This window comes from Diaphorina citri, unplaced genomic scaffold (genome assembly GCF_000475195.1).
Source record: "Diaphorina citri unplaced genomic scaffold, Diaci psyllid genome assembly version 1.1 scaffold756, whole genome shotgun sequence".
NCBI classification, from domain to species: Eukaryota; Metazoa; Arthropoda; class Insecta; order Hemiptera; family Psyllidae; genus Diaphorina; species Diaphorina citri.
Genome location: NW_007378189.1, coordinates 127476 through 143627, shown reverse-complemented (window position 1 = coordinate 143627; position 16152 = coordinate 127476). Strand labels below are relative to the sequence as shown.

At 37.6% G+C, this 16152-nt stretch overlaps 1 protein-coding gene across 1 annotated transcript in view; it reads right to left on the bottom strand.

Annotated features, from left to right (window-relative positions):
* LOC113468504 (endochitinase A-like) overlaps positions 1–16152 on the bottom strand; it is a 41975-nt gene that overhangs the window by 5453 nt on the left and 20370 nt on the right. Inside the window, exon 4 of the mRNA XM_026825465.1 lies at positions 7056–7971. Within this exon, the coding sequence (XP_026681266.1) occupies positions 7056–7971 (916 nt within the window). The remainder of the gene's footprint in view (positions 1–7055; positions 7972–16152) is intronic.

The window sequence follows — 16152 nt, the reverse complement described above, 5'->3', positions numbered from 1 at the left end:
CCATGATCTTCACGAATGAAAATAATTTTCCATGGGGACATTATCATCGTCACAGAATTTTCTTGAATAACCACCAGTCCACCAGGTTTAAAGTAATGAACCTTGAATAATAATAACATGCCTCTCCTAGGTCAGATAAAATTGACCAAGTTTGGGTTCACAATGTCATTTATTATGGTGAACATTGAACAATAAAACACTCGAAGACACGAAATGTACCTTCACATTGTTTCAAGTCATTAGCTATTGGTAGCTGATCATTAGGCTATTCAAAGAATAAGCTTCACACCAATGGTCCTATGGGTCCATTCCATAATGACTCAATAATGGTGAAATCTAGGTGATCCTTATGAAGCTTAAACTTCTTTGGATAATGGATCACCTATTTGAAGAATGGCAATATTTGCATGGTCATAGCAATGTATCTGAGAAGACCCTAGGATTGCAAATAGTCCTGACATAAAAATGAACTCTGAACATTAGGAAATCAATTTGAAAACCGCCTTGACGAATAACTGCTGAGTTGTAAAAGTCATTTTTAAACTACCTGCATCAATATGGACCTTCACAAAGTTACAGAATACAGAGGCAGACCTAAATCCAAATAATAAAATAATGGTTTTTAGGGTACTTACCACTCAGGGTCGTGATCCAAAACCAATGGTGACACAAATGAAGGATCATCGTGGCATTAGAGGAGTATCAGGCACCATTCTACATGTTTCATTCAGTCTGAAACAAAAAGAAGATGAAATTATGTACAGGCATTGTCTATGTTTTCCCAGATTATATGATGGCCACGAGGCTACTTGACACTGATGTTCTCAGCTAGACTCGTGGAGATTACCTACTCATTGCTATGTTTATGTATTACGTTATGTTATGAAACCCATAAAATACATGAGACATTGTTTAGACTGCTGGGGTAAGTAAAGGGACTTTTAAGTCTCTAAAGGGACTTTTTAGTCGAGCAGGATAAACAATTAAGGTACCTATCTATATTATTCGAATCATTTACCCGAAATAAGATTGCAAACAGATACATCATATGTACAATTGTACATATAAAGTACATAGGATGGTTCAGATAAAACTAATAAATAATCTAATAATATTCCAAATAAACTGCAACTCTCGTTTTGAAATTTGTACTGATAATAAGATTCTAACTATCAGTCCATCAATCATTTTTCAACACTCCACCTGTTCAAGTTGTTTATAGAGGGGATTTCCATCCCTATTGCAACACTTTACAAGCTAGGAATCAATCAATATTATAGATAAATATCTAGGTACATGTTTACTTGTAGTTCATTCTATTTATTTTTATAGCGTGTCTCAATCCGATTAATGTCTGTCAGAATTATTTCTTACTGGAAGACAGTGGAGGAGTATGGGAGAAAATTAGGGAGACGTTCACTGAACCTCACATTCACATAGCTGACGGACAAAACAAAAAAAGGTCAGTAAAAAGAGCATTTTGGCTTTTGACGTTAGATACCACAGTTCTTCACGCAACACTAAAGTTAATGAATTTCAAGAATCAATATTGAGAATCTGGGGTACTCTAATAAAGGTTTTTCATTTCGACCTCGTGCTGATAAAATACTACTCTTTTCTGCAAGAGAACTACGAAGTGCAAAGGTTGGAATGAAGACTGCTCTGGTTTGAATTCCAGTGAAGCAGTAGAGTGACTTTAATTCATTCTAGCAGGGACTGCGCTTTTCCCTTACTGTCCGTGTCCATACCCATTGAAAAAGTTGTGACACATTGGATATCACCAGTGGAGGAGTATGGGAGAAAATTAGGGAGACGTTCACTGAACCTCACATTCACATAGCTGACGGACAAAACAAAAAAAGGTCAGTAATAAGAGCATTGGCTTTTGACGTTAAACCACAGTTCTGCACATCACAACACTAAAGTTACTGAATTCATAGAATCAATATTAAGAATTTGGAGTACTCCATTAAGATTTTTCATTCCGGCCTCGTGCGGATGAAATCCTCCTACTCTATTCTACAAGAGAACTACGAAGTACAACTTTTGGAATGAAGACTAAGGCTGTGGTTTGAATTCCAGCGAAAGAGCGAAAAAGTAGAGTGACTTTAATCCTGCTTTCCATTACTGCCAATGTCCATTAAAAAAGTTGTGACACATTGGACATGAGACATGACACATAGAAAAACTCCATATCCGGCACTTGTACAAACAGTACGTACAGGTAATTATTTTTTCTCTTTATTAAACCATAAACAATGACAGAGCTCTCAACAATTACGTAAATTCACAGCTCTCAAGTCTCGAGACCTTGATTGAAAATATTTCATTATCTCCCTACAGCTAAGGTATTCTTTTCATCTACCTACTTAGCCGTACCTCGGAATTTATATCCCCGTCCAATAAACAATGACAGAGCTCTCAACAATTACGTAAATTCACAGCTCTCAAGTCTCGAGACCTTGATTGAAAATATTTCATTATCTCCCTATAGCTAAGGTATTCTTTTCATCTACCTACCTAGCCGTACCTCGGAATTTATATCCCCAAATGGTGTGATATCGATGGTGCCTGGTTAATTTATACCGCGAGAAGAACCTTCAACGAGGCATTACAGTCCCACGTTAACAAAATTGACCATTAAGATCTCCGCTTTGTTGAATTTAATCCCCCGCTAATCACAGAGTATTGAAAATTTAATTTCATTAAAGCGGCGGTGACTCGTCATTCTATATTTTAAAAACTCGATGTAATTCGTCTTTCGAATCCAAAAAGGAATTGGCTTGGCAGATAATCATTATCTTGATGACGTTAACAAAATTGACCATTAAGATCTCCGCTTTGTTGAATTTAATCCCCCGCTAATCACAGAGTATTGAAAATTTAATTTCATTAAATCGGCGGTGACTCGTCATTCTTTATTTTAAAAACTCCGATGTAATTCGTCTTTCGAATCCAAAAAGGAATTGGCTTGGCAGATAATCATTATCTTGATGATTTTTTCTTTATTTCTGCCAAATCTTCATACAAAACATATTGGAAATATGGAAATATCAACCTCCACATACAACAAATCATCCAACACCCCCTTCTTCTGTAACCCCATGAACTTTGCGTTCAAGATTATCATGATTGTGATTTCCCCCGAATACCGCGAACAACCGCAGATACCGCGAGCCAACCGCGAATACCACGAGCAAACCGCGAATAGGTGACTTATCGCGGTTTGTTCGCGGACACCGCGAACAAACCGCGGATACCGAGAAAAAACCGCGAATACCGCGAACAATCTGCGAATACCGCGAACAACCGCAGATACCGCGAATACCACGAACAAACCGCGAATACCACGAGCAAACCGCGAATAGGTGACTTATCACAGAAGAAACCTGAATCTCTTAGCCTGTCTTGCCAGTTCTGATTATCCCTATAAAATTACAGGGGACCTCATTGAGTCACCAGGCTTTCGGAGGTCACCTCAAGTAAAAACACAAAATAATTCAATACAGTGAACATTGTCTTCAAAATACACACTGTCCTGTACGACATCCTCTTTATAAAATTACAGGGGACCTCATTGAGTCACCAGGCTTTCGGAGGTCATGCTCAAGTAAAAACACAAAATAATTCAATACAGTGAACACTGTCTTCAAAATACACAATGTCCTGTACGCTATCCTTATACAAGAGCGTGGAAAACCAGCGCGTCATTCCTCCAATATAATTTGTTCAAAGAGCAAAGATCGATGCCCTCCTTAGGTCTTAACTCTTCTTTGTTCTCTTTCATTCGTAATTACTTTTCTTATTTTTATTATGATTACATTTTTCGAGATGTTCTGTTGTTGCACTTGATATTTCAAGTGTTTTTAGTTTCATAAACTCCGCACAGAACCACTACTCAAACCACCAAGGCAGTTTTCGAAACAGCACAGAGTGCTTAAAATGTTCCGGGCATTTTGAATGAGTTAAGACCCGTAAAGAGCCCCGCAGGCTGATAAAAACAGTAACAGTTTGTTTCGGAACACCCTGCAACAAAGTAAATGTCAAGTGTTTGCAGGGAAAGACAAAAGAATACCAAGATAACGAACTGACAGAGAGGAAGAGATAAGGAAAGATGAAAGAAGGAGGAGGAGGAGGGAGATAGGAGGGAAGAGAGGGAGAGAGAGAGAGAAAAGAGGAGAAGGGAGGGAGGAGAAGAGAGAAGGGAGAGGTGAAGTTAAATTTAGAAATTCTCAAGCACGAAATCGAACAAAAGTTGGGTAGGTAGAGTGTTTGCAGGGAAAGACAAAAGAATACCAAGATAACGAACTGACAGAGAGGAAGAGATAATGAAAGATGAAAGAAGGAGGAGGAGGGAGATAGGAGGGAAGAGAGGGAGAGAGAGAGAAAAGAGGAGAAGGGAGGGAGGATAAGAGAGAGCTGAGAGAGACAGAGAGAAGGGAGAGGTGATTGAAGTTAAATTTAGAAATTCTCAAGCACGAAATCGAACAAAAGTTGGGTAGGTAGGTATAGAGAGACAGAGAGAAGGGAGAGGTGATTGAAGTTAAATTTAGAAATTCTCAAGCACGAAATCGAACAAAAGTTGGGTAGGTAGGTATATAACTATATAAGAATTTTATTGTTCAAGGAAAAGAAGACACTTGGAGGAGAGAGAGGGGAGAAGAAAAGAGAGGGAGAGACAGAGGGGAAGAAAAGGCAGGGAGGGAGAGAATGAGAGGTTGACAAATAGATAGGGATATATTGTCTTGGGAATGCTGGGGAAAAGATAATTGAATAAAGAAAAGGTGAAAGGAATATAAGAACATAACAGACTCAGAAGTAGAGAGAAGAGCAGGGGTTGGGGTATGAAAAACGGAGGAAAGTGGCATAAAGGGAAGAAGAGATTGTCAAAAGAGAACGAATGTGCCATCAAATTCATTCACAACCCACACCTACATTCAAATAATCAAGATTGAAATGGTGTATGTGGGGGAAGTGATATTAAGAAATACAAATTTAATAGTGAGTTAAACTTTTAGTACTTTTACTACGGTTCACTTCATCTTTCAAAGGTTTTAAACCAAGCAATGAAGCAGTGCCATCAAATTCATTCACAACCCACACCTACATTCAAATAATCAAGATTGAAATGGTGTATGTGGGGAAGTGATATTAAGAAATACAAATTTAATAGTGAGTTAAACTTTTAGTACTTTTACTACGGTTCACTTCATCGTTCAAAGGTTTTAAACCAAGCAATGAAGCAGGCCATTACCTACAGACTTTGCTTTGTCCTCACCATTATTAGGGCAGCAGGAAAACGTACCTAACACAACGGCTACAAGAATTGAGGACGCCTACAGCCAAGAGCTTATAGAAAAGCCAAAATGATATACGGTCAAATTACATCGACTGCCAAATCTAAGCTTTGCCATTTTCCTCAAACTTTACCAAACGCTTGGAACAAAACGTACCTGACACAAGGGCTATACAAGAATTGAGGACTCCTATAGCCAAGATGTCTACAGAAACTCAAAATGATATATGTATGTAGGTACTGCCTAACCTAAGTTTTGCGAGATTAAGGGATTAAGGAGCAATACTGTGAGCCCAAACAATCAGAAAACTAAATGGACTTTTCAGTCCTATCAAAGTCTAGGGCCCAGGTTTAAGTCACCTCTGTTATCTCTTAGTAGAATATAGAGCCCATTACCCCCCCTCCTCGGCTCTCGTATCAGTATCCCCTACCCCCTTATAAGAATTGAGGACTCCTATAGCCAAGATGTCCACAGAAACCCAAAATGATATATGTAGGTACTGCCTAACCTAAGTTTTGCGAGATTAAGGGATTAAGGAGCAATACTGTGAGATTAAGGGCCCAAACAATCAGAAAACTAAATGGACTTTTCAGTCCTATCAAAGCCTAGGCCCCAGGTTTAAGTCACCTCTGTTATCTCTTAGTAGAAAATAGAGCCCATTACCCCCCCTCCTCGGCTCTCCTATCAGTATCCCCTACCCCCTTAAACTCCCAGATACCTACCTCTTAATGAGACGTGCCCATGCTACGGTCTATGAAAATTACCAGCGGAAAGCAATATCCGTTTTCCGTTCTAAAACAAAGTGCTCGGGTTATATGATGTAGAACGCGGCAGAAATTCAGAATTGAGCGCAGCCATCATGTTACTGGATGATTGGTATAAGGGGGAGAAAATGACAATATTAAAAATTACCAGCGGAAAGCAATATCCGTTTTCCGTTCTAAAACAAAATGCTCGGGTTATATGTTGTAGAACGCGGCAGAAATTCAGAATTGAGCGCAGCCATGTTACTGGATGATTGGTATAAGGGGGAGAAAATGACAATGTTGAAAATTACCAGCGGAAAGCAATATCCGTTTTCCGTTCTAAAACAAAGTGCTCGGGTTATATGTTGTAGAACGCGGCAGAAATTCAGAAATGAGCGCAGCCATGTTACTGGATGATTGGTATAAGGGGGAGAAAATGACAATATTGCAGATTCAAAGCTTCAGTAAATGGAAAACATAACTACCTAACATATTGTACTTTCTATTGTAATATCTTTTATTCTGTTCCGTTATGTACTTCGAAATAGATTTCAATTGAAAATACATGTATTTCAGCATTTTCAGCACAAAGTTCCTTTTAGATCTTTTTTCCCCCTTGTTTCCTGTTTTCTGATACCTGTCTTAACACAGACAGATACCACTACCTAACATATTGTACTTTCTATTGTAATATCTTTTATTCTGTTCCGTTATGTACTTCGAAATAGATTTCAATTGAAAATGAGTACATACATGTATTTCAACATTTTCAGCACAAAGTTCCTTTTAGATCTTTTTCACATAACTACCTAACATATTGTACTTTCTATTGTAATATCTTTTATTCTGTTCCGTTATGTACTTCGAAATAGATTTCAATTGAAAATACATGTATTTCAACATTTTCAGCACAAAGTTCCTTTTAGATCTTTTTTCCCCCTTGTTTTCTGTTTTCTGATACCTGTCTTAATAGACAGATACCTGTCTTCCTGTTTCCTGTCTTAATACAATTAGCTTTGACCTCTGGCGCTGTTTTGTCTTTGATTTTAGAACCCATTTCTGATTTCTTCACCACAATCACCTCCACAGGTGGTGAGGCGGGAGGTGTGGTTGAGGGAGCTTGTGTTTTAGGTATGGACGGGGTTTGAGTTGTGAGATCATTGGAACTGGAGGGGGAGGAGGAGGAGGAGGAGTAGGGGCTTGGTGGTGTCACGTATATCGTGTACCCACCCTCTTCTCTTTCATACTTGACTTCATCTTGTTCTTCTTCATGTTCTTCGCTACTAGAGTTATAGTTCGACTCAGTGGTTGCAGGTTTCACTGTTCTGGCAAACTCTTGCGTATGATGGCTGAGCTTATCATGTTCCAAACCATCAGACTCTGGTTCATAGCTAGGATGAAGTTCAATGTTAGTATTCTCAGTGGTATTGTTCTTGCGAATTTCTCGCTCAAGGCGCTCGCTTTGGTTTGTATTCATGAGGTTGCTGTCATTCTCTGTTAAAAGATGTGTGGTATCACTAGGCGTGCCCGTTGTCAATTCAGATGTACTACTATATGAGCTTAACGGTTGGTCACTCGCTGGTTTTGAACTAACAATGGTTTCTGGTACACTAAACACTTCCCTGCTTGTGGCGAATAGTGAAGTATCAATGTGTTCTATACTGAATTGTCTATCAGTATCCCTCTCATCTATATTGCATGGTTCACTTTCAGGTCGCTCAGTTTCACTAGGAGAGGAACTTGCACTTGTTCTACTAGGACTAAATGTTGGCTCAGTGGTAGCACTGAGATCTTGCTTGGAACTATTGGTGTTGTCAGGTACTGTGTCAGGTTGGACGGGATAAAGTCTGGTGACATTAAGTAGTACGGCTTTGAATTTGGTACGTACTGGGGTGGGATGACTAGCATTTACGTTACCATGCTCACGAAACACGACTAAACTTGACTGTGTATGACACAAATCACAATCCAAACAAATCGAATAAAGAAAATCGGGATCCATTAGCTTGTACCCGAGCTAATTTGAAAGGTCAAATACTCAAATTCAGTCAAATATTCAAACAAAAGTGAAGTAATATTCGTTTTCGACACAACCCAATAGTTCAAAATAAATTATATGATATCCCATTGATGTCTAGTATACATGGAAACATAGGTCAAATTTCAGCGAGACCATTGCCCTCAAATTCAGTCAAATATTCAAACAAAAGTGAAGTAATATTCGTTTTCGACACAACCCAATAGTTCAAAATAAATTATATGATATCCTATTGATGTCTAGTATACATGGAAACATAGGTCAAAATTGAATTAAAATTTCAGCGAGACCATTGCCTCAACCAATCTTCTTCTGGTGCCTTCCGCGCCAAAGGTGTTGCGGGGTGGCATATACACCAGTGATCTCAAGAAGTTGTTTGACATAGGTTTGTATCTCATCGCAACTAGTGTAGTTTTAGAAATCAGTTCAAAACGTCATCAATAAAAAAGTGTCACAGGAAAAAACAACATAAATGAGAAAGAAGAAAATAAACACACAGGTTAAACAGAAGTAGACAAAAAGAAAACGCAAATGTAAAAGGTGGATGATAAAAAATTCAAAGGTCAAAGGTAAACAGTGAAAAAATCAAAGGGATAAAATTTTATTAGAAAGATAACAATCGATGACTTCCATTTACGTCATGACATAAATGACATTAATATTGTTTGACTTCTGACTTCTTCGCTAGTATAGATTTACTGTTGTCAATACAAGTGTTGATGTTGTCTCTGACAAGTGACAAGCTCTACTTTCCATTGATATGGATCATTTCATTAACGAAATTGTAATTTTACTAATTCAAGACATGAAGACATCAGTAATAATTCATCAATTATAGTCAATACAAGTGTTGATGTTGTCTCTGACAAGTGACAAGCTCTACTTTCCATTGATATGGATCATTTCATTAACGAAATTGTAATTTAACTAATTCAAGACATGAAGACATCAGTAATATTTCATCAATTATAATTGAAACCTACACCTGAAGTAATAACTTTCTGATAAGTAGCAATAGCAGTATCAATGAGCCGTTATATTGCAAACCGTCAATCTGATAAGTGATGCGAAATTTGAGTGAAGGTCCAAGGATTTTGAAATTTCTGCTTATCATTGCCACAATTACCTGCCATATTCTAATTAATCACCACTTGACCAGTGAGCTTAATTGAATTAACTCAACTGCGCTGCGGTGGAAGCAATAAAAATGTCTACATTGAAGATTCTACACTCAAACGTAGTGATGCCATATTCTAATTAATCACCACTTGACCAGTGAGCTTAATTGAATTAACTCAACTGCGCTGCGGTGGAAGCAATAAATGTCTAGATTCTACACTCAAACGTAGTAAGAAATGTCTACACTCACCCGTCCATCTACATAAAATGTGTAACTATTCCGCAAGTGACCATCAATCGTATTTAATTGCGACAAAGATGAGAAATGTCTCAAGTTTACCTTGCAGTGAGTCTGGCATTGCACTTTGAATTTTTGTAAAGCTTAACTAAAAGTTGTGTTGAGCTTTACAAATCTGGTCACCACTTCATCAGTCAGTGTTATGCCACTTCTACCGCAAGTTACAACTTCAGCTGAGAAGATCATCAGACCATCGGATATTTTAGTTCTTCTTGAGTATGACTTATGACTTATGGCAAACATAATTCGATTTAGATCATCAAACATATAAGACTAGATCCGCAAGTGACCATCAATCGTATTTAATTGCGACAAAGATGAGAAATGTCTCAAGTTTACCTTGCAGTGAGTCTGGCATTGCACTTTTAATTTTTGTAAAGCTCAACTAAAAGTTGTGTTGAGCTTTACAAATCTGGTCATCACTTCATCAGTCAGTGTTATGCCACTTCCACCGCAAGTTACAACTTCAGCTGAGAAGATCATCAGACCATCGGATATTTTAGTTCTTCTTGAGTATGACTTATGGCAAACATAATTCGATTTAGATCATCAAACATATAAGACTAGAAACAATGTGACTGATATCAACTCTGTAAAATCTGTACTTGGTTAAAATCAATGTTTGTCTGGTATCATAATATGTAAAGACTTGTCGTGGTCAGAATATCACCCAATGATAACAAGCACATTGAGAGAACTCATGAATGACAACAAAATCACTTTATTCCCTCGATAATGGTCTAATCTACCGTGATAATATGCTGACAACTGACAAGCTTAATGATCCCTTGTATAGCCAAATGTGACATGATCACATGATTAACAACTTATGGAACATAGATAAATGAATAAGTACAGATAAGAGCAACATTGTCGGATCCATATCCGAACAATATCAACCAAATAAAGCAATGGATTATCTACCTGACGATCCTGACATAGCCTTGAATTTTATTATCACCCAAATAAGGCAAGAGCATTATCAACAACATTAGTAAATATAAACCTATGTACATTACTATCAACAAAACCTAATGACTCCACGATTGACTATCTCATGTGAGTTAAGTGACGGATCTTCAGTTTTCTCTGAAAGAATCACCTTGTCTTTGAGTTTAGTGTTTAGACCTTGCTTTCATCTTCTAATGTTTGTGCATTGATCTTCTTAAAGTACAAAGTAGGTACACATTAGGTAAGGAAACTGAACCGTTTCAAAATCGAATTTTAGGGAAGAATCTACACCAGTGGCATTTCGTTTTCGTTTTTAAAGGTGTACAGTGGGTGATTTACACACTCATAACAGTTGTAATCGGATTCCTCTTATTTTAGAATATTTAAATGCACTTTTCCCAGGATGTTGATCAGATGATCCAAATTAGACTTCTTCTGTTTGGTCGATGTTCATTCCTCGTGAAAAGTTAGCATATGCATGTATGTAGTTCATCAAGACGCCTACACATTGAACATTGGAATCATCGAACACAGAGTATACAACTACCTATATTTATAAAGAAGACACTGAGTACATACAATAACGATAACGAGTATGTGTCTAAAGTGCTTGCCATATTCCATACATATTTACACGCTGAATAAAGCTCGTGACACTAGCGTCAAGTCTGTATGTCACTGTCATCTGGATGTGTTATACCGATGGAATACAACATTCATAACATTAAAACACGCGTTGAAGGTTAAAAATCCATTCGCACTCCTCTGCAAACGATTTCGTGACAAGTTCAATATAAATGGGACATTGGGACACATAAGAGTATATGAATGGGACACTCAAAATCAAGAAGAGATTATTACGCACTCAAAATCCAGAAGAGATTATTACTCATGAGAGTCATGGGTTTACCCTTATCTCATGTGAGTTAAGTGACGGATCTTCAGTTTTCTCTGAAAGAATCACCTTGTCTTTGAGTTTAGTGTTTAGACCTTGCTTTCATCTTCTAATGTTTGTGCATTGATCTTCTTAAAGTACAAAGTAGGTACACATTAGGTAAGGAAACTGAACCGTTTCAAAATCGAATTTTAGGGAAGAATCTACACCAGTGGCATTTCGTTTTCGTTTTTAAAGGTGTACAGTGGGTGATTTACACACTCATAACAGTTGTAATCGGATTCCTCTTATTTTAGAATATTTAAATGCACTTTTCCCAGGATGTTGATCAGATGATCCAAATTAGACTTCTTCTGTTTGGTCGATGTTCATTCCTCGTGAAAAGTTAGCATATGCATGTATGTAGTTCATCAAGACGCCTACACATTGAACATTGGAATCATCGAACACAGAGTATACAACTACCTATATTTATAAAGAAGACACTGAGTACATACAATAACGATAACGAGTATGTGTCTAAAGTGCTTGCCATATTCCATACATATTTACACGCTGAATAAAGCTCGTGACACTAGCGTCAAGTCTGTATGTCACTGTCATCTGGATGTGTTATACCGATGGAATACAACATTCATAACATTAAAACACGCGTTGAAGGTTAAAAATCCATTCGCACTCCTCTGCAAACGATTTCGTGACAAGTTCAATATAAATGGGACATTGGGACACATAAGAGTATATGAATGGGACACTCAAAATCAAGAAGAGATTATTACGCACTCAAAATCCAGAAGAGATTATTACTCATGAGAGTCATGGGTTTACCCTTGATGTGAAATGGAAATTACGGTCCTTGAGGGATGTCCAAAAATACGTAAAACGATTCCTCAAGTGTAGTGAAATATCAGCACGGTATTCAAGCCAAGAAAACAACCAAACCCTGAGGTCATCCAACTAAAATTAGAAGTTGTAAATCCGAACACATGGATCTAGTTAGGTATAGGTGTACATAATTATGTAAATGTAAAGTTTATGAATCATACTATTCATGAGATGAGTCAAGTGTCGATCCATCAGTCAATCTATCACTGTAGAGTGTAGATCTGTAGATCCATGTATTACAACGAAATTTGGTTTCGAATTTAAGCAAGAAAAGATGTTGTCATACCGACATCGACAGCCAACGGATCAAGATGTCACAATTTTAGGTGTAGCAAAGGACACTGTGCCTAACTTCCACCCTCTGGAACACACTATCTTTTGCCCAACAGATTAAAAATGTCAATATCCTCTCTTGACCTGAAGCTTCTCAATTATTACTAAGAGTGTAAAAAGGGTATTAGAGAATAAAATAAAGTGATAGCGAGGGAAAGAAGAAATAATAATGAAGGAAGACCGATTCTGTTTAGGTATTGAATTTAATCTTAATGCTAGTGTCCATTCAGGAAATAAAAGAAGAAAAGAGAAAAACACAACCCTCACCCCAAAGTTGTGACTTTTGTTAGAAATGAATAGCTCATTCCTAAAGGTGATTTAGCTAAAAACCTAAAAAGATCAGATTCTTTTTACAGTTATTTTATTGAACCACAAGGCAAGCTATACAATAAATGAGAAGTGAATAGTATCAAAAAATCATGACTAATAAGAACCATATCCTGTAAAAAAAAACTAGGTATAATGAATTAATTAATTTTAAAAAGTCTACTTCAACTTAAAGTCTATAAGGTAAAACTCCCAAGTCCATTAACCCAAGGCCTCGGGGCCAGAACAACTACACCGCTGGTATTAGCTAATTGATCAGTGAAAGGGGCCTGAATCTGAACACATAGGTACAATGGTACTTCAGTGCTTAACACTAGATGAAACAATAGAAAGTGATTCCCAAGTGGCTAAAGTGGCGTGTCACACATCTACATGAATCCAGGAAAAATTGAAAACAAAAAAAAAAACTGGGAGCCAAAGAAAAAGTTTTCTAAGCTTAGAATAGAAAACCAAGGTGATTTTCAAATGTTCATTTAGCACTCTAGTACAAAATGCTTTTATCGAGCCAAAGAAAAAGTTTTCTAAGCTTAGAATAGAAAACCAAGGTGATTTTCAAATGTTCATTTAGCACTCTAGTACAAAATGCCACGAAAACGATCATTCCTCTGATTACCTGAACGTTTAAATTTGCGAACTTCACAAATTCTACAGGCAAATTCAAAGGGTAAAAGTCTGAGGTAAAGCTTTCTCCTTTGGAGATCATATTTTCAACAAGGTTGATTACGAAGGTTGGGATTCATGTAATACAAATTTGTAGAAGAAAATCTTCATAGGAGCAAAACCCAAGAGTAGGTACAGCATTTTCTCATATGAAGCTTTTCTTTTGAAATGTTGTGGAGATCATATTTTCAACAAGGTTGATTACGAAGGTTGGGATTCATGTAATACAAATTTGTAGAAGAAAATCTTCATAGGAGCAAAACCCAAGAGTAGGTACAGCATTTTCTCATATGAAGCTTTTCTTTTGAAATGTTGTTTTCATGAATGCCACCCGATTACGAATGCATTTAAACTTACCCTGAGTGTACTGTCATCAATATAACCACTCGAGTCTGGATTACTACACTTATCACTCAAGGTCTGAGGTTTGTTCCATCGGTATCGCCTGTACATCGATTACGAATGCATTTAAACTTACCCTGAGTGTACTGTCATCAATATAACCACTCGAGTCTGGATTACTACACTTATCACTCAAGGTTTGAGGTTTGTTCCATCGGTATCGCCTGTACATGATGAAACTAACAGCACCTGAAATTCAATAAGAAAGTAATTAGATAAATATTTAGTTTCAAGAGTTTTGGGAACAAACTCTTCTTTTTCTTCGCCTTTCTTCAAATTTGTAGAGAAAATCTTTTTACCTGCACTGATGGACGTGTTCTCCAACGCAACGTCTGTCACATTTTCTTGAGCTACAGGCGGATCGTTCATAATTCTTTCTTCAAATTTGTAGAGAAAATCTTTTTACCTGCACTGATGGACGTGTTCTCCAACGCAACGTCTGTCACATTTTCCTGAGCTACATTCATAATTCCATAGTCTGCCAAACTACTTCCATTAGTTGTCTTGTTTTGACTTTCAGAGGTGGTGGAATTCTGAGTATCCTCTACCGTATCAGAACTAAGCTCTGGATGTGTCCTCAGTAACTCCTGAATACTGCTATTACTATTGCTTTTAGTGTCAGTCATAGGACTCACAGGCTTCAGAGTAGTTGTCTTGTCTTTGATTTTACTTGAGAACTTAGCTTTGACCTCTGGCGCTGTTTTGTCTTTGATTTTAGAACCCATTTCTGATTTCTTCACCACAATCACCTCCACAGGTGGTGAGGCAACTTAGCTTTGACCTCTGGCGCTGTTTTGTCTTTGATTTTAGAACCCATTTCTGATTTCTTCACCACAATCACCTCCACAGGTGGTGGGGTGGGAGGTGTGGTTGAGGGAGCTTGTGTTTTAGGTATGGACGGGGTTTGAGTTGTGAGATCATTGGAACTGGAAGGGGAGGAGGAGGAGGAGGAGGAGTAGGGGCTTGGTGGTGTCACGTATATCGTGTACCCACCCTCTTCTCTTTCATACTTGACTTCATCTTGTTCTTCTTCATGTTCTTCGCTACTAGAGTTATAGTTCGACTCAGTGGTTGCAGGTTTCACTGTTCTGGCAAACTCTTGCGTATGATGGCTGAGCTTATCATGTTCCAAACCATCAGACTCTGGTTCATAGCTAGGATGAAGTTCAATGTTAGTATTCTCAGTGGTATTGTTCTTACGAATTTCTCGCTCAAGGCGCTCGCTTTGGTTTGTATTCATGAGGTTGCTGTCATTCTCTGTTAAAAGATGTGTGGTATCACTAGGCGTGCCCGTTGTCAATTCAGATGTACTACTATATGAGCTTAACGGTTGGTCACTTGCTGGTTTTGAACTAACAATGGTTTCTGGTACACTAAACTCTTCCCTGCTTGTAGCGAATAGTGAAGTATCAATGTGTTCTATACTGAATTGTCTATCAGTATCCCTCTCGACTGATCTCATTGCTTTCTATCAACATACAAACATGGTAGAGGGGGATTAAACCTAAGAAAATAATAAGAAGGTAGTGGAGGAGGAGGAGGAGGGAAAAAAAGAACGCCGTAGAAAAATGGAAAAAAGCTCATCCTTAAAAAGGATTTACCTAAAAAGATAAATGGAATAGAAAGGGGAAATGGATCGAAATAAATGCAGGATCAAATCGCGGACAGAATTACAAACGTAAAAAAAGTAAATGTTCACTTTCAGGTCGCTCAGTTTCACTAGGAGAGGAACTTGCACTTGTTCTACTAGGACTAAATGTTGGCTCAGTGGTAGCACTGAGTTCTTGCTTGGAACTATTGGTTTTGTCAGGTACTGTGTCAGGTTGGACGGGATAAAGTCTGGTGACATTAAGTAGTACGGCTTTAAATTTGGTACGTACTGGGGTGGGATGACTAGCATTTACGTTACCATGCTCACGAGATGCATCTATTTTATCCTCGTGAGCTTTCACTATCACAGTCATTGTCAACAACACTGAAATCAAACACAACAGAAACGATAAATTAATAAGCAGTCGAAAGATATACGAGAGTTCAACAAAAAAAGTTAAGCGTAATGATTAAAATATTGCAAAAATTAATTCAAAATAGATAACTGAAATGGGACAACATTGTCAAGAGAACGATTCCAAAATCATAACAGCTCAGGAAACAAATTATTCCAACATTTTGACATTTAGAAAGACAGGGTTCCGATTGAA